This window comes from Rhipicephalus sanguineus, chromosome 6 (genome assembly GCF_013339695.2).
Source record: "Rhipicephalus sanguineus isolate Rsan-2018 chromosome 6, BIME_Rsan_1.4, whole genome shotgun sequence".
NCBI classification, from domain to species: Eukaryota; Metazoa; Arthropoda; class Arachnida; order Ixodida; family Ixodidae; genus Rhipicephalus; species Rhipicephalus sanguineus.
This window is the reverse complement of record NC_051181.1, coordinates 161,664,619-161,690,434: the sequence shown is the minus strand read 5'-3', so window position 1 is coordinate 161,690,434 and position 25,816 is coordinate 161,664,619. Positions and strand designations below refer to the sequence as shown.

At 45.7% G+C, this 25,816-nt stretch overlaps 2 protein-coding genes and 1 pseudogene across 2 annotated transcripts; all 3 read left to right on the top strand.

Annotated features, from left to right (window-relative positions):
- LOC119397677 (fibroblast growth factor receptor 3-like) lies at positions 1 to 7,462 on the top strand (annotated as a pseudogene).
- A 638-nt stretch (positions 7,463 to 8,100) lies between these two features.
- Positions 8,101 to 12,623, top strand: LOC119397676 (nicotinamide phosphoribosyltransferase-like). Its single transcript, XM_049416656.1, has 4 exons — positions 8,101 to 8,106; positions 9,817 to 9,945; positions 10,669 to 10,827; positions 12,473 to 12,623. Exons 1-4 carry the CDS (start codon positions 8,101 to 8,103, stop codon positions 12,605 to 12,607), a joined length of 429 nt encoding a protein of 142 aa, XP_049272613.1. The 3' UTR covers positions 12,608 to 12,623.
- A 1,153-nt stretch (positions 12,624 to 13,776) lies between these two features.
- Positions 13,777 to 24,490, top strand: LOC125758894 (nicotinamide phosphoribosyltransferase-like). Its single transcript, XM_049416655.1, has 4 exons — positions 13,777 to 14,004; positions 16,087 to 16,347; positions 19,047 to 19,169; positions 24,326 to 24,490. The coding sequence occupies exons 1-4, from the start codon at positions 13,777 to 13,779 to the stop codon at positions 24,431 to 24,433; spliced, it is 720 nt and encodes a 239-aa protein (XP_049272612.1). The 3' UTR covers positions 24,434 to 24,490.
- The last annotated feature ends 1,326 nt before the right edge of the window (positions 24,491 to 25,816 follow it).

Sequence of the window (25,816 nt, the reverse complement as noted above, 5' to 3'; positions counted from 1 at the left end):
ATGCACCTGATGAGCGACATCAGACTTCGACAGTAAGGGACACTTCATCGGTGTCTCATAAACTGACGGATGAAGACAGACAAGTTGTCAGCCTTGTCAGCAGTGCTATATTCGTATGCTGCTGAGCAAGATGCAGTAGCCTACCGGGCTCAGCCCTGGGTACCCTCCCTGCCGTTCTTTCATCCTTATTTTCTCTCTCTCTCTCAACCACACCATTCCTATAATTCTGAAGCATTCGGCAAATTCCCGTATTGTGATAAGTCATGAATTCTCCACAGTTCGCATCCCTGAAAGATCAGCGAATTAGTAACAGTGCCTAGAGCATACAACAATCCGTATCCATGACATGCAATCTTGTGTGAATCTCCAGGAATAGAACAGGGGCAGGCTTGACAACATTTCTTGCTTCTTTTTCTTTTTGTGACGCGCCAGGTAACGCACGTCTCAGCATTAATAAATGCAGTAGCCAGTAACTCCTTACGAACGCAAAACATAGCGCTTATGAGTCCGGTTTGATAGTGCTCGTTTTGATCCTGCAAATACTTTCTCATCATATAGTAAACAGTATTACAAGGATCCTGGCTGATGGATAAAATCCAATACCGTGCCAGCTTACACTTTGTGCAGCTGCCAGTGAAACGTAGTAAGGTCTAGAAAGTTATAGAGGATGCAAAAAAAAAGCACAGGAGTCAGGGTAAGATGGAAGCTTGCGATGAGAAATTCGTAAACAGGGTTTGTGTGCTGGGGCCTGTAGAGGATGCTGTAGAGGACGCAGTTCTTTAAGGTTCGTCGCCATTGACCGCAATTCCGGAAGCGAAATACGAGATCGTATTTGTTGCTTCCTGTGCAAGAGTTCACTGACGTACGCGGTCGGCCTCCAGATATCACGGCTCCTTAAATCTCGACCTTGGCAGAATTTCGTCACTCCGCTGATAGGCGTCAAGTGTCGACGCAACTCGCTAAAGCGACAGTCGTGGCCACAGGGCTGTCATATATCCTGTTTTAACCAGAGTGTCGAACCAGGCGCTTCGTAAGGCTGCCAACCTGTATAAACGTCAGCCTTTGTTGCTCGCGTGTGCGGCACACCCAAATTTCACGTCTGGGATTTTTACCACACATCGTTTTTCAGTGATTTGTGCCAACGGAGCACAATGGTGGGACCATATCAGATGAAGTAGTCGTCTGATAATCGCAAGCGGCTTCGCTATCGGCGCAGAAAACAACCTGATCGAGTCGTTCTACGAAGACCATCACGATCGCCACCTCGGTTCGTGAACCCTGCCAAGATGGAGAACCATCAAAGTGCAGCCGACGGGCGGCAGCGTGAGACTCAACTGCCGAGCGACGGGCGTGCCGGAGCCCCGGGTCACGTGGTTCAAGAACGGCCAGCCGCTGACGTTCGCCACCTCCAACCGAGAGAATGGACAGCGGTACACGCTGACGCTGACGAACCTCGTCCGCAACGACAGCGGCGAATACACGTGCGTCGTGTCCAACCGACTCGGCTCGTACAGTGGACGTACACGGTCGAAGTTCACGAGCGGTTCATACCGACGCCGAGAATAGTGTGCCCGTTCTCCACGTCACCGTAGCGGAAGGCGAAAGCCTGAGCATCACGTGCGACGTCTACAGCCACCTGACGGCATTCGTGCGTTTGGATCAAGCACTACCACATCAACGGGAGCTACTTCGACCGAAACGGAGCGCCGTACGCAAGTTGGTCAAGGACGCGGCTCTCGCCGATGTCACGGACCCTCACACGTTGACGCTGCATAATGTCACGCTCGCCGACTCCGTTTCTACTCTATACTGGCCAGCTCGCCATCGGGGGCCTCACACAAGACGATAGAATCCTCGTCGTGCCGAAGCCTTTCCCGGATTGTGAGTTGGCAAGATGCTCTCTCCTCATTCAATTTGTTCTTCAAAATAAAAACGAACATTAAAATAAATGAATTACGAATAAAGCATAGTATCTTGTTATTAATAAATAAATCTGTGCGCGCTCTCGTACCTATAGTCCTGTTCTCTCTCTCTCAGGAAATAACTGTTGAACTATCACGTATATACTTCAAGCGAGAGACAAAATTTGATCAGGCATCGAAAGGCCACTGCTGCTCTAGGTAAGTATTTATAGAAGCTCAAGTGAATTTCAGTTCACCGTAACGAATACCGCTCGGCGCTGTTAATATTTCCAATATATTACGGCCAACTTCGTGTTCTATTATTCGCCTTATGCGGCTCGTCTCCTACAGTAACAAATGGTAGCTATTCGATACCCTTTATTTGTCACTAAGGTGGCTTGTTAACGGAACATTGCTACAGCAGCGTAACAGGTGCACTTCCGATCTCTATCGAGCCTTATTATGATCCAACTTGTTGCGACTGGTTAGACTGCACAAACTGTTGCAATGAGCCAAAGCGCCTGAGAGTTCTATACGGATAAGGCTCGATCGCATTTGAAAATGGCCGTATGGCACCGCGTTTACTCTCGCTACGCGCCAAACTGCGATAATGGCAACAAATGGATGAAAGGATCGTCAAAAGGTAAGCTTTCTTACGTTTGAGCGTACCCATAATAAATGGACAAAAAGCCATCGATGCATGCTCAATAAAAGAGTGAGCCATTCAATAAATGCGCATCTCAAAGTGAAGTGCATTAAGTATAGCACGTCTTTTTAATCTGATACGAATGAGAATAGCGGTGCAAACTTCTATTGAAACCATCGCATCCCTCCTAGCACAGTAAAACAAAAAACAAATTATTGGAACAACTACAGCATATGTATATAATGACTTCGTCAAAACAAGAAGCACACATTAGAGTTCTGCTAATACAGGGTCTCAAACACGCGGCCCGCGCCCACGCATTTTTTTTTTTTCTCAATAAGTATGTTCATGAAGTACACAGGCATTACTGGTCTGAAACATTGTTTTCGTGAGGCACCTCGTGTGGTCATCATGTGCTGAAATATAGCAGTGAAATAAAAACTGTATTTCAGGATCGGCGTCCAGATTTTAGTCATTTCGGCGATCGGTATTGACATGTTGTTGGAATGGCGCCAATCTCTTTCAGAAATGACCGTATATGAGATAAGAAATGTTTTCTTTGGAACGGTAACGTCTGCTGACAATTTGTACAAACTATCCCCCCCCCCCCCGTTTTTACCTTCTTCCTATCCCGGCCCTTTCGGCACTAAATGCGTGAGTGCGGCCCCCTGGCTGAGGTGAGTTTGAGACCCCTGTACTAATCAATCAACAAAACAGCTTGTATATACAAAAAAAACGTTTCACGAATCGTTTCACGAATTCTCTAATTGCACGGCATTTAGAATATGGCAAAATTGAGGCGATAGAACTAAAACTTCTCAACGGAGAAAGCAGCAAATTCATTTCAGCAAATACCAGCCACACACAACAAAATAGCAAGAGCATTTAGAGTAAGAATGTACAGCAACCTATAGCAACTTGTGATCACAATATAGGGATAATCAATGGCAAATCGACCAATAAAGAACGTGGCTACTGCGCCCAAGTCCCGTGGGCGAGGTCGAAATGAAAGAATGGAATTGAGGTAGACTGCAACGCAAGCGACGCAGCCTTGGAGACGTGGCGGTGCGTCCATCGCAAGGTCGCAACAACACGGCGGTCCCTTCGACCGTCGAGCCATGATCGTGTTGGCCGCGCGCAGGTATCGAACCACGTTCGATCTACTGCGCCGCTGCTACAGGAGGAACGGCCAGTCCACTCATTCGCCGCGTGCCTAAGGAAGTGCAGCCCGGAAGCGGATATGGGCTGCGGGAGCGCGTTTAGGCGGGAAGCCCCCGCTATCGCGCAAGCACAGCCACGAAAGAAGACGGTGATAGCGCGATAACGGTGAGTGTAATTAGGTACACGAGCGATGAACTGCGTTCAGCACTTGGGCTTGTCACAACGGTCGCGAGAGAGTTCGACAGGTTCCATCCTGCTTTTCTGTTTATAACCAACTGCTCTCGCTTGTTCGTTACCAATAACAACAATAATCGTTGGGTTTCATACGTCCCAAAACTACGATATGATTATGAAGGACGCCGTCGTGGAGGGTTCCGAAAATTTTGACCATTGGTGTTATTTAACGTGAACCTAAATCTAAGTACACGGGCGCCTCTAGCATTTCGCCTCCATCGCGGCGGGGTTCGATTCCGCGACCTTCGGGTCAATCGTCGAGCACCATACCACTAGGCCACCGTAGCGGTTGTTCGTTACCACGCCACCAAGTTCGTCGTCCCATTGTCAGCCGATGTACCTCACACCTTCTTTGTTAAGTTTATACTCCCTCCCACTACCTAACCCTTCTCTCGTCAACGGAACAACTAAGACGTCCACCTGAAGACAGACTGTCGTACAGGGTGGTGACACGTCGGGCAGCACCGCCATATTGTGTCTACGGACGCGCGAAACTGGCAACACACACGAGACGCCAAAACGCGCGCGCGCGCGCGCGTGTCCGCATTCACCGGTCTGACACAATATGGCGACGGCGCGGTCAGGGGTTGTCACCATCCTCACGACAGGAACGGCGCCAGCATCGAGGAACCCTAGGCCAGAATAAATGACCTGCGTGCCTCACCTGCGTGACGAAGGGCGATATCTGCCTAAGACAAAAGGCAGCGAGTCCTTGTGCTGATGGATTGCTTGTCAACCAATGCTTATGCAATCAGCCAAATCGTAGTAGCATCTGATGGATGGGTCATGTGGTCATCCGCAAGTTCTTGTAAGGAGCAAATGAAGAGATTTCACATCATGAAACATGATGCAATACGAACTAGCTGCAAATGGCTTCTTTACTCTGTACAACGATACGAAGGTCACGCGTGACATTTATTCACGCATTAGAAAGTTTATGCTTCGAGCAACAGAAATTGTGCTAATTGGTAAGTATTCACCACGAAACAGCGTGAGCGTCTAATGGTCGAGGCTAGACATATCAAATGTAGTGAAAGCGCATGCGTGTTTCAACGCCACAGCGTTCTTTCAGTCGATAGTCGACATTTGTGTTGTCTTGTTATCTTCCCATGTGTTCGTGTTTGTATACCCACCCTTTCATGCACTATTTAAAGCGCACTATTGCACTTTAAAAACAGTGGTGTCGTTCAAGACGGCAAGGAACTCTAGAGAGACTTGTCTAAAGAGTGTTCCGATATAATTGTGTGATTTTACGTGCCAAAACCACATGATCGTGAGGCGCGCCGCAGTGAGTACCTCCAGATTAATTTTGACCACCTGGAGTTCTTTAACGTGCACTTAAATACAAGTACACGGGTGTGCTTACATATCGCTCCATCGAAATGCGACCGCCGTGGCCAGATATGAAACCCGCGTCCTCAGCAGTGCGACACCCTACCTGCTTTGCTGCCACGTCGAATGAATGACGGGTATCGATCCATTTCCAAAGTTTCATTCAACAGTTACGTGAAATACCTGGTTCACTAAATCCAACCTTATGTGAAAGTAGCGTGTTCTGGTAGGTTTATTTTTAATTCAATTCTTGTTAACATATTATTGTGTATCTCGAAGAGTGTATAAATTTCAGCTTTGCGCTATAGTTGCCACCATATATATATATATATATATATATATTATATATATATATATAAATATATATATATATATAATATATATATATAGATATAATATATGTGTGTTTGTGTGTGTTGGTGTGTTTGTGTGTGTGTGTATAGTGCCCGGTAAACGGCGTTTCACGCCGTGGTCAGACAAGTTCTGAAGCCCACTTTGCATGTCGACAGATGCGCTCGACTTAGTTGCCTCTTAAGCGACAATCACTGCACACACGCGTGCGATCTGGGCTGACGTCCTCACCATTGGCAGTGACTTCGGACTTTCAAAGTGGGACGAAGTAGCCTGTGATTCAGACAACGTTCTATCGGCTCACAGATTCTCAAGGGTGAGTACTATTTACATAAAGTATATACAATTAAAGCCCGATCAAATGCAACACGATTTACAAAGTTCCCAATCTAAAGAAGAAATTTCCATTCCCCGGAAAACACCCTATATAATTCAGTTTGTCATCCGCCCGAATTAATGAACTAATTTGGCCACCAAACTATTTAGGGAAGTTCTTCCTGGAATAACTAAGTCAAAAAGCGGTGATTTCCTTCTAATTTTGACCTATACAGGTTTTTCTTCGAGCGTGCGCTCTAACGCTATCGCGTTAAACGCCCAGGCGCCCTATAGTTAAGGCACTAGCTTTATTTTAAGAGCCTGCACGCCGTACCAATGCACGGAACAACGGACTCGGCAGTCGATATATCGTTCTTGAGTACTTTACACATGGTGCTATAGAGGTGGCGGTGGCTGCTTTAGTTATTCCATGCTTTGTGCGACAGAGCACTATCTCGCATCTTTCTCGCTCGACTTGCTCGCACAATCACTGCATTCGTTCTCCGCGTCATCGCTATCGTAGCCTGTCATACATATAGCCTCAAGTGACCGTCTGGCCTGCATCGCCCGGACATAGTGTCCCTTATGTTTGGGCAGCCTCGAGCCGCCCTCGCCAACTTTTCAGAAACGCAAGTGCGGGTAGCCGAAAAGACAATGCCGCGGTATCTCTTCAGTGGCGCTACGTTACAATTTAAGTTTTAGAAGGACCGAAAAATTCCTTTTTCGATTTTAAGGAAATCCCGACTTCACGAAATAATTCGAGCGCGGTCATCACTTCGTTAAATATATGAACAAGACGTTTCTTCTAGAATTTTCTCATGCTGAAAGAACGTGTTTTTGTGTAAGAAGAACAACAAACTAATGTACGAAAGACTTACAGGCATGGAGCTAAGTATTTGAAGAAATGGCTATTGAGATGTTGGGACTGATATACTGCAATGAAGTGGCCCACAGATTCTTTACCGTAAAAAAATAATGAGGACGTGTCCCCGAGTCTTGCTGAAATGTAAATATACGTTTAAGGCATAATGTATATCTACTGTATAGTCGTCAGGCCAAGACTAAAATCGAACAATATACATGCTCGCACAGTCCTACAACTTCGTAAAGCTAATAAGTTTAGTTCATCGCAATGTAGCTATGCATGTACGCATTTTATGTAAACCTGCATAACACTTGTTCTCTTTCATTAATTCAACTCAGGCTTGTTTTCGCGCTTCCTCACCCTCACCCCCCTCCTTCATAAATGGGGAGGTTGACAGAAAGAACGTCGTTTACTTGTAACCCTTCTCACTTCGCACGCACGTACCCAGCGTGAGCTGTGTGCTGTTTCCTTGACAACGCGTATTGAAGACGAATGGCGTTGACACAATCTCCTCTGTCCCCAGGTCTGTCACTACTTGCGTATCCCGAAGGAACCACATTTATCTACTCGTATTTTGAGAGTATAGGCAGCAAGTACGACAAGACGCTGTTCTTCGGGCTCCAGTACATACTGAAGAAGGGATGGTCGGGCCGGTAATCACCGTGAAGAAGATAAATGATGCTAAGGAATTCTTCAGGATGCACTTCAATCAGGAGCTCTTCAACGAGTCCGGATGATGCATATCGTCGAGGTATCCGTCGAGGTATCCTTCGTTTTGTAGACTGAAGTTAAAATATGGTCCGGTAACAGTCTCACACTGACGATAGCATGAACGAATAAGTAACAATACGGCAGCTGGCGAAAGCCCATACCGACAATATTGTAGGCATTACTTGTCTTCTGCTTGTCTTCAATTAACTTACGTTCAATCTTATTACTTCGGTAGGACGGGACAGTAAAAAAAAGTGCTAACACGACCTGTCAGAGGTTTGTTCTCCATAATAATTCAGCAGGAGCAGAAATACTGAACTGCATGCGGTACATAAAGCATACAATAGAAATGGTTTTACACATGAGTACATGCACGTAAGAAAACGCGCACATGTAATATACATACTAGTGCTAATTTTGCAAAACCTTATGGAATGCAAATTAATATTTTGTACAAACGTCAAGCATGAAATGTAGCCGAAGCACAAAACAAATGTTATGTTACTCTTCTGTTGGCAGGACAGTTTAATAAGGTGTTAGCATAGTAAGTAATCTTAAGTTCGTCTTCACTAACTTATTCAGCAATGACGGTAAGGTGCAGCATATGGATGGATCATCGCAATTGTTTTGCTATGCTGAGACAAAATTTTTCTTTGTTCCTTGCTTTTTTAAATGATTTTCCTGTAAATCTATACAGGGAAGCAATTACATAGTAGTGTTTTTATATATCACATCGCATACATGATAAATTTACAAAATCTATAACAGCTCTACCTTCGATTGACAGCAATAATATTTTTAGATTATACTTATATTTAATTACTTCTTAAAATATTACAAAGCAAGAACGGAGGGCATGCTCACGCAATAAATGCCGAAATAACCAAAATTTTTGAAACCTGCTCGTTCCCTTCTATGACGTTGTGGAATTCTTTATATTAACAGATTTCCTGTGCAGTCTATTCATTATCATCATCATCATCAGCCTGTCTACGTCCACTGCAGCGCAAAGGCTCATGTTCCGCCAATATCAACCCGGTCCTGTGCTCTCTGCTGCCACGTTATACCTACAAACTTCTTTATCTCATCTACCCACCTAATTTTCTGTCTCCCCCTCACGCGTTTGCCATCTCTTGGAATCCAGTCAGTCACCCTTAATGACCACCGGTTATCCTGCCGACGTGCTACGTGCCCGGCCCATATCCATTTCTTCTTCTTGATTTCAACTATGATGTCCTTAACCCCCGTTTGTTTCCTGACCCACTCTGCTCTCTTCCTGTCTCTTAGGTTACACATATCATTTCCTTTCCATCGCTCGCTGCGTCGTCCTCAATTTAAGTTGAACCCTCTTTGTAAGTCTCCAGGTTTATGCTCCGTAGGTAAGTACCGGTAAGATGCAGCTGTTATATACCTTCCTCTTGAGGGATAGTGGTATATTACCATTCATGATTTGATAATGCTTGCCGAATGAGCCCCATCCCATCCTTATTCTTCTAGTTATTTCACTCTCATGGTTCGACCTCGCGGTTACTACCTGTCCTAAGTAGACGTACTCCTTTACAACTTCCAGTGTCTCGCCACCTATCGCAAAGCGCCGTTCTGTGGCAAGATTGTTCCACATTACTTAGTTTTATGCATATTAACTTTCAGACCTACTCTTCTACTTTCCGTATACAGTTCAGTAATCATGAGCTGTAATTCGTCTCCCGCGTTACTCATCAATTCAATGTCATCAATGAATCGCAGGTTACTGAGATACTCTCCATTAACTCTTATCCTTAATTCTTCCCAATCTAGGGCCCCGAAAACCTCCTGTAGACACGCGGTAATTAGCATTGGAGAGATCGTGTCTCCCTGCCGTACGCCCTTCTTTATTGGGATTCTGTCGCTTTCTTTATGGAGGACTATAGTGGCTGTCGATCCGCTGTAGATTTCTTCCATTATGTTCAGTAGTATATTCATTAAACTTTATTATTACGCAGTATGCAATTCACAAAATACATAAGACAAGTACGGACGCTCATGAAAAGTCCTTTTTTTTTCTGAAAAAACGGCACACAAAAGGACTTAAACAAGACAGAGAGGGAACGCACACGGTGCCGCCCTTTCAGTAAATGAACACGCACCGACTAGCCTAACTTGCCATTTTGTTTCAATTTGAAGTAAGCCAATGCTACATTCCCTCATGAACGATCTGCTTAATTCTTATGGTTGCCGGGGCAACCTGCATGCATGCTTTCCAAATGTGTTTCCTCTTGGTAACAATGCGTATTATCCTGATGTTGTTCTTGTGACAGTAGCAACACGATGGCCATCTGCCCCTCTCGATCAAGGCAGTGCTTGAAGGCAGCCTGATCCCAACACGCAACGTCCTCTTTACTGTAGAGAACACGGACACTGCAGTACCGTGGCTCACCGGATGGTTTCAGGTGAGCCTCGCTTCACGCTTTCTTCTGATACTCTTTCGCATCTGTAGTGCACATGCCCTCCCTGCCTGTCACTCGCAAGGCCCAGTCACGCAGCGCCACAGATTCACTTAATACCTTACAACGTACATTCCTCCGTATACAGAGAAAATGCAACGCGAAAGTTCCGTGTGTGCGTGTGTGTGCTTTCGTACGTGTGTATCAGGGCGTAGCCAGAAGTTTTTCTCGGAGGAGCGGGGGGCTTAAGCCAAAATTTACGTATGTTTGTGCGTGTTTGTATGTGTGCGTGTATATGCACATGCACATGCAATGTGCACATATACATGAAAATATACGCATAACAATATACACATGCAAAATTGAAAAATTGCGGGCGGGGAGGGGGTTTGAAACACTCTGGCTAAGCCAGTGGTGTGTATGTGTGTAAGCTCGTATGAGCAGCACATGCTGGCCTGCAATTATGGCACAGCTTCTCAAGAAAAATAAATACTGCCTCGAAATAAAACCAAACGTGAAGCACACGAAACTACACATGACTGGCCCTTTCACAACTTGTATGTCATAATTCACCGAGGTGAATTCCGTCGTTCTCGGGTGTATTCTCGGAAGTTTTCAGGGCCGTCAGTTATTATCACGTTAGTTTCTCAAGCTAAACATGCCCACATAACAGACACAGCAAGGGTCACATCTGGAGAAAAATACGCGAAGATGCTTCCCTCGGCGCAGACCCTACTGATGCAGACATGGTACCCGACTACGGTGGCGACTCACGCATGGCACTACAAGGAGCTACTGGCGAGGTACCTACACGAAACATGCGGCTCCACAGCTTCTATACCGTACCAGCTCCATGATTTCGGCTGCGGCGGTGCTTCTTCTGCCGAAGTAAGTCTGACGACCTTTTCAAAAACGTTTGATGGTCGCATCGCTAAGTCATTACAAACACTGCACTGAACTTTATTTTTTATTTATTATTGCGATAGCATTTATATGGACAGTCTCGGCTGGTTTTTGTCCGTCTCCGTCGCCGCCGCCGTCATGCACCGTATATGTATAAGTATGTATATATATATATATATATATATATATATATAATATATATAAAAAGCCCCAAAGAAAAATATTCAGAAAAATGCTTCCGAAGCGCTGAATCGAACAAGGGACCTCTCGCTACGCAGCGCGTGGCGCTAACCACTACACCACAAAACGCAGATCCTCCAGGTAGCTAACGGCGAGCGTTATATACACACCCTTTACCGCTAGCCGGACTCAGAGACCGGCAGGCGCTTATAAGCGTTTCCTCATTACCAGCGAGATGGCGAGGAGCGCAACGGGCGCATTAAAAGTCGTCGGCCAGCTCACTCGCTTCTTCTAATATTTGCGCAGGGAGAACCTTGCCCTTCTGCTGTCTGCTCTTTATATACACCCTTTACTTCAGCGTGCTTTCTTACTCACCAGTGAGATGGCGCGATGTGCGCGCTGGGCCCTGGGCTTTAAAGGTCGTCGCCCCGCTCTTGCGAACGCCGATGCTCTTTGCCCTGCAGGGCGTGGTCGCCTTCGTGCGTTTATCTCAAGGAAAAAAGAGGGGCGGGCGGGGGGGTGGAGCGGGGGGTTGTATGTCTCGTGCTTTCCCCGCGTTGTCTGCGCTGAAGTCACAGAGCGTACGAAGGTCACTTCGCTCGCTGCAGCGGCCGCGTTTGCGAAAGGGGCGCGCTGTTCAAACAGAAATAACTGCGACATTTAATTTGCGCTCGTCCTGTGTGTACCTGTTCGTTCGTTTCCTGCGTCCTGCTTTATGTTTCAGCAGTGTGCTTCAAGTATCGAGCTGTGACGCATGACAGTTCGCGCTCGTCCTGTGTGCGTTCTTTTCGTGCGTCCTTTGGGCTCGAGCGACGCGCTGGCAATTCCGAGCTGCTTTCCGTTCTTCGAGTTACATTCCAATTTGTTGCTATCGCATTCATTGCCTCGCCGTTGCGGCGAAACTGTGACTTTATTTATTTATTTATTTATTTATTTATTTATTTATTTATTTATTTATTTATTCATTTATTTATTTATTTAATTATTTATCATATCAAAACATAGCGCGGGCAAGGAAACACCATAACGGAAGGCTTCGGATTAGTTTTGATAATCTGGATTACATTTATATTGCTACAACGGTCACCTTCGCAATCTTTTTTTGTCAAAATGCTGCCGCCTCGAATCGTACAACCTCGCGCTCGTCAGCACAACGTCACAGGCACTGAACAATTTAGCGCGGAATCACAGGCACTGAACAATTCATCCACATCGTATGAGTACCATATGTTTTAGCACAGCATATTTTCCTGACGTTTCGGCTCGTAGACCAGCCTTCGCACAGCTCAGTGAAATGCTATATTTCCTATTTCTGCATATTGTGAGGAAACACTAAAATTGCCATAGCGTTGCAGTGTTATAAATTTTGCTATTTTCCCACAAAACGTGCATGCTAAAACACTTAGACGTCTCTCAATATATCTTTTCTTGTCCCAATTGAACAACACAGTCGGCTGCCATTGGAGGCGCGGCACACTTGGTGAACTTTCTGAGCAGCGACAACATAGCCGGGATTCGCCTCGTCAGCCAATACTACGGCTTCCCAATGGCGGGGTACTCTTATCCTTCCACAGAGCACAGGTGAGTAACTGCACAGTGGAGACATCGCGCGCAATAACCGCTGTTAGAACAAAATTGTTGTTTATCTTTTTTTCATTCGTATTTTTAAGTCATTGCTCTTTGACGGCATCTCTTTATTTTCATGCCAAGTGAGCGACGACATATCTACAAGTCGCGATTTCCAAATCGCTGCAGAATTGTTCGTTGTATTGATCTAGTCAAAACGGAGAACATATACAAAAAAAAATTAAAGCCCGTTCCACGCCTGTGAAATCTGAGTGAACAGCGCAGCTGACAAGCAAGTCCTACCCCCTGGCAAACCAGATTGAGTTCTTTCTTCATCATCTCTTTCTTCCTTTCTTTATATCTGTCTGCATTGCCCCATCTCCTGCTTTCCCTCCTCCTAACCCTCGCATAACTCCTCCTCACCCTCACTTCTCTATCCCACCCCTTGCGATACTATACCGTACATGGCTATGCTATGGTTTACCCCCCCCCCCCCCCCCCCTACCTCCTCCTTTTCCACCTCACTTCCCTCCTCACCTTTACATCAGTCCTCCTCACCCTCACTTCCCTTTCCAATCCCCTTGCTAAACTACACTGCACAAGGCTATGCCATCCTTTACCCTCTCACGTTTTTTTTTTCTTTCCTCCTCACTTCCCTTTGCCACCCGCTTGCTATACTGTACTATGCATGGCTACGCTGTGCTGTGAGCTGCTTGGCAGTCACTTGCATCAGGACTACATGGGGATAGTATATGCGTTGAGGGGATGCAAAGGCGAAACTTTGTCGGATACAACTTAAGAAGACAGGAGAGGCCCCGCCCAGACGACCGAAGCGCGGCAACCGATCGCCTCCGCGACTAAAGAAATAGTCCCGCTCATGCACGCACCGATGTTCTCCAAAGGCGGAGCCACCGGTCGTCCCGCTCATGACGTCAGTCCCGAGTGCGCGCCCATTGGTGCAGGCTTGTGTTCATCCGCCTTTGAGGAGGGAATGCCGCTGCCTTCTAAAGTTGTATTCGACTATAATCAACTACGCGGCACGAAAAACAAAAACCCAAGGCAAATCTATCGTTATGTCTTCACATTCGTTGCCTAGTGGCTTCTTTCATTTTTGCGTTGAAGAGAAACAACATTTGTCACCAAAAAATTGCCTCCACTGAAAGTGTCATGGCCCGCACACGCAGCACCATGACCCCGTGGGGTCCGGCGGGGGAGTCGGCAGCGTGTCGCCAGGTTATGCACGCGTTCCCCAGCGGGCCGGCCTCAGTGGCCAGCGACGCCTACCACGCGGCGAACTGCTGCGAACACGTCTGGGGTCAGGACCTGCGCCACCTGGTCGAAGCCCGCGCAGAGCTCCATGGCGGCATGCTCATCGTCAGGCTGCAGTCCGGCGACCCTCCAGAGATCATCGTCGAGGCAAGGGATAACGCCTAAAGCCAGTACATTGTTCGCCTTGATGTGATTTTCGCAGCCGTTGTAACTATCACGCACGACATGATCACACTTAAAACTCGCGAGACAATGGACAGACACTGAGTGCGACCTTTCCTAGCTAGCCATACTTTGAGACGAAAGTGCCATCGCATGAAAGCTTTCCTTTATAATCGTCATCTACGGTTTCGGCTATATTTCTGTCCATCACACGAGTAACCCGTGGCAGCACAAAAATAAACTGAAGCAGAACCTTTATTTTGTGAGTTGCGTAAGCAGTACTTGGAAACTTCATTATTCAGCAAACATTTGGCCACGCTAGCTAACATTGCCCAATACTAGCCGACATTAGGCATCTTTTAGCCAACGTTGACCTGTATGGTATAATTATATGTAGCAGCAGTTGGAATCCTTCTTTTTTTTTTTGCTTTTCTCCTGGGCTTTCACTTACCACAACCACGATATAATTACGAGGCACGTCGTGGTGCAGAACTCTGGATTAATTTTAGCCGCCTGGGGTTCTTTAAAGCGTACCTAAATCTAAGTACACAGGTGTTTTTGCATTTCAACGGCAGCTAGATCTAGTAGCCTCAACCCTTAGACGGTAAGCTACCAAGGCGGGTAGAGGCAGCTGTACCGTCCTGCTTTCTTTCTGCGCCAACTGTATGGTACGGTTACTTGTTGCACCAACTGAACGGTTTGTTTACTTGCAGCGTACTTCAATAATGTTCCAACTTGGGCTTGTTAGTATGACGTTCTTGTGCTTTTTGTGCTGTACTTAGGGCATGAAAGGGCTTTCGTTCCGCTTATTTTCATCCTTTTCGCCACGGTCACTTAGCGAAAACAAAGAGGTGCACCTATAATTGTGGTTGCACGAATCGTCACAAGATGTCGGTACCATCGTCCGGTAACCCAGTACTCCGCAAATATCTCTGCGTATACCGGAATTCCGTACACGCTAATATTCTCTATTAAAGAATTTTAGCGAGCTTTGAAGGCATCCGCGCGGTTGCTCGCACGTGTGCGCGAGAGCAGACGATACAACTCTGCGTGCGTCACAGCTTTGTGGGCCCACGTGTCCAAGCTTCCTACACAGTGACGTCACTGTCTAACTCGGCGCCCAGAAACCGAAAGTGGTTCATATAAATAAGCTTATATAAAATGACTAGGCGAGAATACATGAATCTTGGCGCGTGTATCATGCTTCCTAGAGCCACAAAAAACGTTTGCAGCAAAGAACGCGCAAGCCATAAATTTGATGGCACCACACGCCCTTAGGGTCAGCAAAAAAAAAAAAAAAGCGAAAAAAGTGCAACTTTATTTTCTATCTGCGGTATAACAGGGCATTGTCACAAAACGCACGTAAGACCCCGTGTATTCCTATGAATCATAACGCGTTACCTAATACATGAAGAAGGTGGTTTTTAAGGGCTCGTTTTTCTTCGTTAGACACAATATTAATGAGAACAGACAATAATGCCAAGGAAAGTATAGGAGATATCATTTGTAATAATTGGGATATAAATGTGAAGAAAGTAAAGTGGACGAAAAGACAACTTGCCGCCGGCAGGGACCGAACCTGCGACCTTCGAATAACGCGTCCGATGCTCTACCACTGAGCTGCCGCGGCGGTCATCCCCCCGTCCACTTTATAGGGTATATATGTGCATTTAAACATAGGAGTGTTAGTCGACGCCAATCGCAGGCCATGGCGGCGAGTGTGGAACACACTTTTTCTGCCTTTTGGCGTCCCGTAGCACGTGATCTTTTACCGAACTGGCAGCTGAACCGCCGACAGGGACCAATTTTACGAGAGCAAAAGCGCACGAATGCTTGCACAGTGAAACAAATCTGCCTTTTCACTATAAACGATTAGCGTTTCTTTGCAATCATCTGAAACGCGACGGAAAGTAGTGTGCAAACATAACACGCAATAGAAGCAAGCGTTCGTCAGACTTCGTCTGAATGGACTCAATGTTGTTCATATGCCTGCTCTCATCTCTCGAAGGTAATTTGCTCCCAACTGTCTCAACAGGATGTTTGACTCTTCCTGTTCTTTCCTCTAAGGTCTTGGAGATACTTGGGAGGTACTACTCGGTGACGGTGAACTCGCTCGGCTTTCGCGAGCTGCCGCCCTACGTGCGTTTGATGCACAGCGATGGCGTAACGTTGGAGATGGCAGAAGCCGTGCTGGCTAATGTCAAGGCGAACCGCTGGAGCGCCCAAAATGTGCTTCTGGCCAGCGACGGCACCCTCATGCGTGAACCACGAGGACCAGCGCAGCGCTTCGCCTTCCAGTGCAGTGCAGCCATCGTCCGCGGCCAAGAGGTGATCCTCTGCGGCACCTGCTTTATTGAGCATGTGAATGCGACAGTATGAGTCCCAACGCGTGCCTTCGCACTGCATCAAGTGCAGGCTTTACTGCGAAATTTCCCACACGCCATTTGCCGGCTCCATGACAAGAAATTATATGACGGCATACTCATAACCATGGAGGAAAAGACAATTAGGAGGGAGTGCACCCAGCGTCCACAAGCCAACCTCCTCCGAAGCCACTACCTCCTCATGCTCATGGTAGACTTCCCATCATAAAGCATTTTTTTTTCACTGGGTTATTGGGTATTTGAAGAAAAAAAAAAAAGAAACTCCGGAGGGGGCACGCCTAGCGTCCACAAGCAAAGCTCCTCCGACGCTGCTCCCATCCTCGTTCTCAATATTCATGGTAGAATTGCCAGCATGCTCCTGTTTAGTTTTTTTATTTTGGGCTGGGATTGTCACGTGAGGCCTCCACCTAGTTCGTTTTTCTTTTCTTCCTCGATGCTCATAACAATGGAGACGTTTCAGTTAATTAGTGACAGCGACTGTCCTGTCCTCATAGCCCCTAAGTCAGTGTGATGGGGACAAAGTTGCATACAGGAACATTCCTCCGCCTTTTTTCATATTATATTCATATTCCAAGTTTGAGTATTCACCCACGATAATTCTTTTTCTTTGTATTCACTTTTTCTTGCCTAAACATTACATGTACACAGCTGAATCACGTGATAACAAACACTGATATAGCGAATTATTGGTTATAGCGAACTAAATACGAACTTCAGTTGGTCACGCTTCCTTTCAGTGGCGTTTATTCTTCTTATAACGAAACCGAAAATGAGAGAGCCACCGCGGTATCGGCTGTAACGAAGAAATACATGGTTTGCGCAAGGCTCAAAAATAGAAAGGTAGCATGGAAAGTAAAATAAATATTGAAAGACAATTTACAACCACATCATTTTTTTTTTCTAATAGTTTGAATAAGTCGCGGCAATATTTGTCATCCAGTGCAAAAGAAAAAAAAACGCATTTCACTGGTTGTGCCATCGTATGAACCGAAGTTTGAAATGCCACTGTGAGAGAGGTAAGGATTATCTCATTTATAGTGGGTTGGAAGGCTAGAGGAATACAGTTTGTATCTAGCATTTCTTGCGGGCCAGATTGCCGATTTGTTAGAGCCGATTTTTATTTCTACTCTCCCAACAAATATCGAATACAACAAACTAATTTATGGTCCCGATGCAACTTCTTTAAAACAAGCTTCGACTGTATTTGTATTTTACCCACCAGCTTGGCTCTCGTAGTGAGAGCTGAAGTATTGTAAATGAATTAAATAATACAGAAAACAAGCAAGTGATCACACAACCAGTGATTAAATGCTTTCTATGTTTGAATGGTTGCCCAACCTTACTCGAAAGGGGGACCCCAGCCTACATGGGCTTTTTGCATGTGTATGTGTGTATCAGAGGTGGGTGTATGTATGCATGTCTGTGTGTGCAGAACTGCACTTATCCTTATGTCTGGTCTATGTGGTCGTTAGTTTGCACAGTTCATACCCTTTGTGTACTGTTGACCACCTAAGGGTAACGACGCACTATAGAGACGAGTAACCACAAGAACACATAACGGACACGGACCTTGCTTGCTGATCACCAAGCAAGGTCTGTCCGTTTTTTTACTATTACAGCGAGGTTGTATACCTCTACCCACAACAGTTTCGTCTCCGTGGACTAGAAACCAAACACCAGGCTCCTAAACTACCAACAGACACTCGTGCTCGTGCGCTCCTCTGCTTGCACATGCGCGTGTTCCTTAAATTTCCACTTCGGACGCTGAGGAAGGGCATTCGGATAGGTGGACAGACAAGCCGAAGAACGCGTTCACTGTAGATTCGTGCACAACTCTAACGCAACAACTAAATTTCGACCTCCTGGTGGTTTAGGAGCTCTTTAACAATTGCAGGCAAATGGCATATCTTTCCTTGCAATCAGGCATACAGCATAGAGCTCAGTATTCGTTTCAATAAAGAAAACCACAAAACAAGCAGCAAAACTGCATGCTGGATGATAAGGCACCTGTGAACAATGGGAACACCCTTCCACGCATTCCCAGTAAAAGTTAGGTTGCAGCTGCTTTGCACTTCACACAAGGGCGTGAAATGATGTCAAATGGCCCTCCCTTCTCCCTGCATGTTTCCAGCTTTCATATATAAAAGGGAGACCCATCTGCAACTCATTCAGTTCATTCTGAGACTGCCGTGGGTAGACCATGAAAATTAAAGACAACATAAGAACAGCGTGAACACACTGCTTGACAAAACGAACAAATTCGTCATGCTGAAAATGGTCGCGGGACCAATCATGGTCTACCACAGCAAACACAAAGCGATTATGACTCCCATTACTCTAAAGTACTTGTAAAACGTACACCCCATCAGCATGCGTGGTGTTTGATACAACTTCGCTGGACATTCATGTTCACAGGGCGGGATGGCGGCCAATTTTTGTTCTTTCTGTGCCATATTACTGTACCCTCCTTACTGCTAGCTATATGTCATTAAGCCCATGAAAAACCTAAGTGAACTTCCGTAATTTAGATCTAAGAATGTGCTCTCTTGCTTCCCGACAGCATCCATGCACATTGAGGCAGTGCCCCATTTCTGGTAGTTCGCTTAAGAGTGCTTGAAAAAAGTATGTTTCTCCTTTTAACAGAAGGAAGTACACAGGAACCCAGTGACTGACACTAAATTGAGCTCCAAGAAAGGAAGACTGACTTTACAGCATTCTGGCAGTGGATACATCACAGTAGAACATGGCCAGGGAAACCCTGAAGAGGTGAGAAATATGAGCACAGCTAATTTAAGTATAGCGCCAAAAGCAAACACTGCATTTTGTTACAGGATCACTTTTGCATCCTGTTTTGTCCCTTTATGGTTTCCCACCAGCATTACCACATATGATCATCACAAAAAAGTATGAATCACCAGCACAGTGTTTCTTATTCCTTTAAGGGGGGACACGGGTCTTAGAAGGCCGAAAATCGCGAAAAAATCGACTTTTTGAAGCTGACATTTTCGGAATCTATATCTATTTTTGCACAAGTCTGCTAAGTTTGTAGCTTCTATTTTCATTATTTCCGCCGTAAAATCAATCTGTAACACCAATATGAGGTTTGTCTGAGCGCAAATTGACGCTAAAATCGCGCTCTTTCCGCGCCGAACCGTTGCCGGTACACACGGGCTATCGTGGCCATCTTGATCTCGTTTGGAAGAGCCGTTTTTCATCTTCAATTTCCCCGCCACCGCTGGCTCGCCTTGCTCATTAGTTTTCTAGCAAAAACGCGTCATCGAGAAGTACAAGCGCGCGATGCTATTGGCTGCTTGGGGCAGGTGACAAAATCTAGGCATCCGATTCGCCAAGCGGCGTTTCCGGCGTCTGCTTCACCGCCGAGGCGCGCGTGAGCGTGCGCCATTTTGTCCTGGTGTTGTCGACCGTGTTGTCGACTGCCTACAGCTATGGGTCCTGTCATCAAGAAGTTCCGCACCAAACACAAATTCGGAAAGCGGGTGAGGCGATCGCTAGCCGAGAACTTCAGGAAGCGCCCCGCAACGACCCAGAACAACGAGGATGACGAACTCGCAGCGGCCGTCGACGCCAGCGCGGTAGGCCTAACGGACGCTAGTCCTACGAGCCCGTCAGTTGCCGACAACGTCGCGGAAAGCGGCCGTGTGCGTCACGACACACAAATTCTGCAGCCCCAACAGATAGAAGACAAGAAGAAGAAGGCAGAAGTGAAGCTGCAAGAGATTTCATCTGTTGCGGCGATGGAACGGAAGCGCAGCCTTATCGCTAAACGCGCGGACGCCGCGGGTCCCCCATCTGATAAAACGACCTTCACCATCCTGGACTTGGAGGCGGTAAATGCTTTGATAATATCGCATTTAAAGTGCAAGATTTACAACGGAGACACCGAGATCAGGAGAGGCGAGCGGGAATACGGCCTTGCCGTCAAGCTTGAGCTAGTGTGTGAACTGCGGTGACGGGTCGTCAAAGTGGAGTTCGCCGCGCGTCGACGGACAGCAGAAAATAAGTCCATTCACAGTAAACCTGCTCGCCACCCGCCCAATGCAGGCTACTGGCAACAGGCAGACTGCTTTTAACGACATATTTGCAATGATGAACATATCGCGTCGCGACCTCCTCACGAAAACGTGGCAGGCGTACGTGAAGAAGAAGCTAACACCTGCCGCTACTCTTGCTGCCTCGAAACTCATGAGTGAGTGCGCGAGTTCGGTTCGCGACATCTACGCGGAACTCAACGTGGACAACCCGGGAAACATCGCCGTGTCATACGACGGATCGTGGATGACGCGCGGACACTCGTCGCATATTGGCGTCGGTACCGTCATTGAACTGATAAGCGGCCTCGTTGCAGCAGAACTTGAAAAAAAGGCATGCTCATGCTAACAATCAGTCTGATTATATGCCTGGTGCATATTAATCACTAAAAGTATGTGTGCCTTTGATATTTTTCATTCTGTAATGCTAAATAAAGTTTTAACCTTTTTTGCTCATTTTCTCAAAACATGGATTTTGGCCGCTTCCCTTGTTTGCTTCTTCTGTAAAAGTCGACCTAGGACAGCTAGAGCTACAATTCTTTTTGCACAACCTAGCTAAATGTGCATAAAAGCAATGCTGCAAGCAGATTTTCAATCTGCAATTCCAATTTTTTTTATATTAGTTTAAAATTTTCTTGTTTTTGGCTAGGTGTAGGCCATGAACTCATTAGTGCTGTAATTGAGAAGTAGTTGTTCGATTTCCAATCAGCTTGCAGCGTTGCTCTCCTTAGGCTTTCTGGTATCTATATATGGGTTTATAATGATGTTATGTTGCATAGATAATTTTTTATTGTTTCAGCAAGCAATAGAATGAGATTACTAATTATCTCTGGAAATAATTGGCCTGTGTAAAATATAACTGGATAGTTAAATAAAGCTAAAAAAACTGAACAAAGCAGTGCAGTTTCATCTAATTTGGCCAAGAAATAACCTCTAAAAACCATGTCCCCCCTTAAAGGGACACGAAAGGCAAATATTAAGTCTACGTTGATTGTTGAAATAGCGGTCCAGAAACCTCGTAGTGCTGCTTTTGTGCCAAGGAAGTGCTTATTTTGAAATAAAATCATGTTTTTAGTGGTCCGCATCGCGTTAGCGCGCTTCAAACCTCCCGCCTGAAAATACGACTTTCATACGTCACTGCTGCCGTGCCCAACGTTGCCCGCTTTTACTGCGCGGCCGCCGACACTAGTAGCAGCAGAGCGGAAGTAGCGGGACCCACAGTAGCAACAACGGCCATCGAAGCTTGTCGCAGTCCTGCGGCGAGCACACACGCAGAGGTTTTGACTGTTCAGCACACTGGCGCAATGGCATGACACTAAGCCACATCGAGCGTAAGGGTTCATTCCGCGGCACCCAGTGAAAAGACACACCGGTTTCCGTGCTGCAGCACTGGCGTTGTGCACCATTCGGGCTTCCGGCAATATCACATGCATGCGGCATTTTGTCGAACTTTCGGTCAGAGCGACTTTCACGAGCGCGCAAAACACACGCGGCAGTACGCGATCCCGAAACTACCACTGAGAGTCAGACGCGAGCGCGTGAGCGAAGCAGGGCGCCGGGCGAGGCGCAGTTCGGCGAAAACGGAACCTTTGAACCACGCGCGCCGTTCCCCATATGGCAACACCACGGAGGTTCTTTTTTCCATGAATCAAGCGGAAACGAACAAACAGCATTTTATTACGTCTTTTGATGCTCGGAAGGTTCTTTTTTTACTGCTGCTAGTTTGATTACTAGTGATTTATTGTAGGCCGACTTCCATACGTCATCGGGATCACTTCGAAAATGTCCCACCCGTGGCGCTCATCATGTGATACATTCAGCTTAATTTCTCGGTAAGTAGGGCACTGCTGTTGATAATATTGCCGTTTTAGAAGTTGTCATACATTGGGCTTTCACTCTGACATAAATTGTTATTTGCCTTTAGTGTCCCTTTAAACATAAAAAAACTGCCACTCTGTTTGTCGGTTTAATAGTAGAAAATTAAGATGTCTTTTTACGAATATGTACATATATAAAGGGCTCCCTTATTCGGTCAGAGGAAGAAAGAAGAGAGAATCGGCTGCTCTTGTACATTTCATTTCTTTCTACTGGTCACCAGTTTTGCATATAACAAGACTTGTTCCATTCATGTTGTCTTTTTACAGCGAAAGCTGTTATGAGATCACAACAAGGGCCGTTTTTGGCGCCGTAGTTGTCCGCCGCCGCCGGTGTCCGTAACCACTATCGCTCGAAAGAAGAAAAAAAAAAAAGAAAAAATTTCCAGGATGGAACGAGGTTCGAACCTGGGCCCTCTGCGTGGGAGCCCAGTATCCTACCTCAGAGCCATGCTGGTGCTTGAAACTGCTTTGCAAAAAGACCCTATACAGGCTTCATGTCGGGAAGGAACCACATTAACATTTGTAATGTAGCGTGGTAGAAGAGTAAAATAACAACCAAGTGTCACACAATGCGAATTCTGTAACGAGGCGTCACACAATGCGAATTGCGCAACGAGTGAGTTGTTGAATGCTTCCAACCCATTACAAAGGGCTCTGCCATAATTCATCGTGAATAGCCACAGTATCAACAAAGTGCACATAATACTTTGCAGGTGTTTAGCAGGTACCACGGTTCTGCGCAGGATGACGAAAAATTGCGTAGTGGCTGCTTCCTTCCTTCACAAAAATTATGATTTGTAGCGTAGTGGGTTCCTCGCAAGTGCACCTCTATTGGTTGCTAAGGAAGCCCATAAGGCTCCCATGATCCATTTCCTCAGGGTCTCAATAAAGTTAATTCCCTCTCTCTATCTCTTTCTCACGTTAGCGTATGTTATAAAGCGTGGTGGGAGAGTGAAATAATGACCGGGCATCACACAACGCGAATTACGTAACTAGTGGGTCATTTAAAGCTTCCAACCCATTACAAAAGGCCAGTCATAATTCTTCATCGTCATCAGCCGTCGCATCAAGAAACTGCATATAATGCCTTACAGATGGTACCTCGCTTCTCCACAGAATGATGAGTAATGTCGTGGTGGGTGCTTCCCAACTTCACAAAAATTATGATTTGTGGCGTAGTGGGTAGGTTTAGTGTAGTTGTATTAGTAGCCACAAGAGAGTTTATAACGGGCTCTAGAAATGCTGCTCTTCGAGCTTTCGCTGTGATTGTGCTGCGCTTTCCGCGCAGGCCTGGCGTTTTTTTTTCACTGGTTACTTTGCCATTATTAACCTTTTATGCTTTTGTATGTGTGAGTTTAGTTGAACAGGAAAATCTTATCAATGATCACTTGGTGAAATACTAAAAAAATATTTTTTATTTACCTGTACTTCGACTCATATATTTTGTCCGTGAGATTGTTCTTTGATATGCCTTAGTTGGAACATAAAAATCAAAGCCAAAGCAAGTTTACAAATGAAACTTGGAGAAAGTGCAATTGGCATATTAAAGCAGCAAAGCAATATCCTAGAATGAAAACGGCAGAACCATAACAACAAACTTATTTATATGCCTAGAATACAGTAGACTCTCAGTAAACGCAACTCCCTTAAATGGAATTGCTGCTTAAATCAAACTGCTTCTATTATGATTGGTTTCATACCTGAATACTGCAACCCTATTCGTATATGAGTAAATGGAGCTCCTGTTAAATGGAACGTACTTTCTTGGTCCCTTCAGGTTCCATTTAATGGGAGTCTATAGTATATTTCTAACGAAAGTACAATACTGTTCGGTTGCCATTGAATGTCACTGCCTCCATCATGTTTCATTCACACTTGTGTGCTATTGTTTTTTATTGTTGACCAAAACCTGTACAGCAAGATGTTTGCCTCGTATGGTTCTTGAATGTGTGACAATGTTATTCAAATAAGCCTGAACTTGCCCCTTTTCTTTCAGGATTGTCTTATGCACGTGTTTAAGGATGGCCACCTCCTTGTGGAGCAAACATTTGAAGACATCCGAAGACGTTCCCAAGAGCCTTTAGGCCACTTACTCAACGCATAGCGCCACAACATATTGCATGGCTCATCCTATGAGTGTCAGCAGCTCTGAAATTGAGGTATGCACAATAAGGTCTTCCCAAGCAGCACTGCATGTGAGGGTAATGCTCTACAATGTGGTGCCACTGTGGTCAAATATAGTCTACATTAGCTCAACCTCTTTTGTGCCTTGCTTTCAGCAGGTTTTGAACTTCGACTTCTCCTTACGCAGTCTACATGCAAAAGCTTGTTTTACATTCTCATGGACGCATCATGAAAACTCGGCAAAAATATACATTTTTTTAATTAATTATGGAACAAAATAGCCATTACTATTTAACAGAGATGAAGCATGACCCATAATGTTCAGAATCAGTGCGGCCCCTTGCTATGACATCCGAGCTTAGACAGTGCCTATGGCATGTCAAAAATCTCTAACAGTATTTGTGTCACATCTGCTAACCATCAGGTGCATGTGCAGCACCTTAAAATGCTGTCCATAAGGAAATAAGACAATTACCAGCCCTAAAGCTCTGTCAAAGTTGCTTCAGTGATGTACTGTAAATACACTACCGATTTATAACCAGTTTGGCCTAAGTCAGATACTATTCCTTTAGTGTTAACCATTCACCCATCACTTCGACTTCTTGCATAACATTTTAGCGAGTTAAGAACGAATCTCAAGACAATATTGTATGCCTATGTTTTCTTAGGCCATTCTCATTTGCTAGTGACACAAGATAGCATAGCTAAAGCTTAAAAAAACATCTGCTGTAAGTTACTATAGACCGTTTTCACGGGGAGGAGGAGCGTAGCCTCGAACCGGTGTATTTTTGCCGCTCTCTCTCTCTCCACCTCGGCCGACCGCTGCCGCTGGTGTGTGCGGATTCCCGAGTTTTACACTGCGTGGTGCATGAGAGGTCAGCGTGTTTCCATTTTTCGACGCGCTAAAGAAATTGTGCTGCCACAAGTCGAAATGTCGAACGAGAACAGATTGACCAGCTACCACTGCGCTGTGTTTGGCTGCGGCAACATCTACGAAAGCGTAAAAGACTGGCAGCCGAAACATGCGAAGTGCACAATCCTTTTAAATGACTTCGCTTCTCTTAGGTCGCACGCCTTCTTCTCCCGCAAATAGTATATTATATGTGGTGTCTTCACTTATGGCAATTTTTTCAGGTCATCACACCAGCTTGTGATTGTGCTTGGGTGCTGCATGGTACACTTTGTCATCAGCACCAGATTAATACACAAAATGTTTGGCCGAGAGTTGTTCTCTCATAACATCAACCTCTCTGATTTCTAGGCAATAGCACGTGATTTACAATGCCTGCGGCTAGAAAAAGTTCCATCTTTGTGCGTGCAATTTCGAGATTCTCGAATTAGCACTTTCCAATCTACATGACAG

Coding starts and splice junctions, on each gene's coding strand:
- LOC119397676 (XM_049416656.1), top strand. Junction 9,946..10,668: donor GGCTCACCGGATGGTTTCAG/GTGAGCCTCGCT, acceptor CCCTCGGCGCAG/ACCCTACTGATGCAGACATG. Junction 10,828..12,472: donor GCGGTGCTTCTTCTGCCGAA/GTAAGTCTGACG, acceptor TGAACAACACAG/TCGGCTGCCATTGGAGGCGC.
- LOC125758894 (XM_049416655.1), top strand. CDS start 13,777: ATGACCCCGTGGGGTCCGGCGGGGGAGTCGGCAGCGTGTCGCCAGGTT. Junction 16,348..19,046: donor CCATCGTCCGCGGCCAAGAG/GTGATCCTCTGC, acceptor TCCTTTTAACAG/AAGGAAGTACACAGGAACCC. Junction 19,170..24,325: donor GCCAGGGAAACCCTGAAGAG/GTGAGAAATATG, acceptor CTTTTCTTTCAG/GATTGTCTTATGCACGTGTT.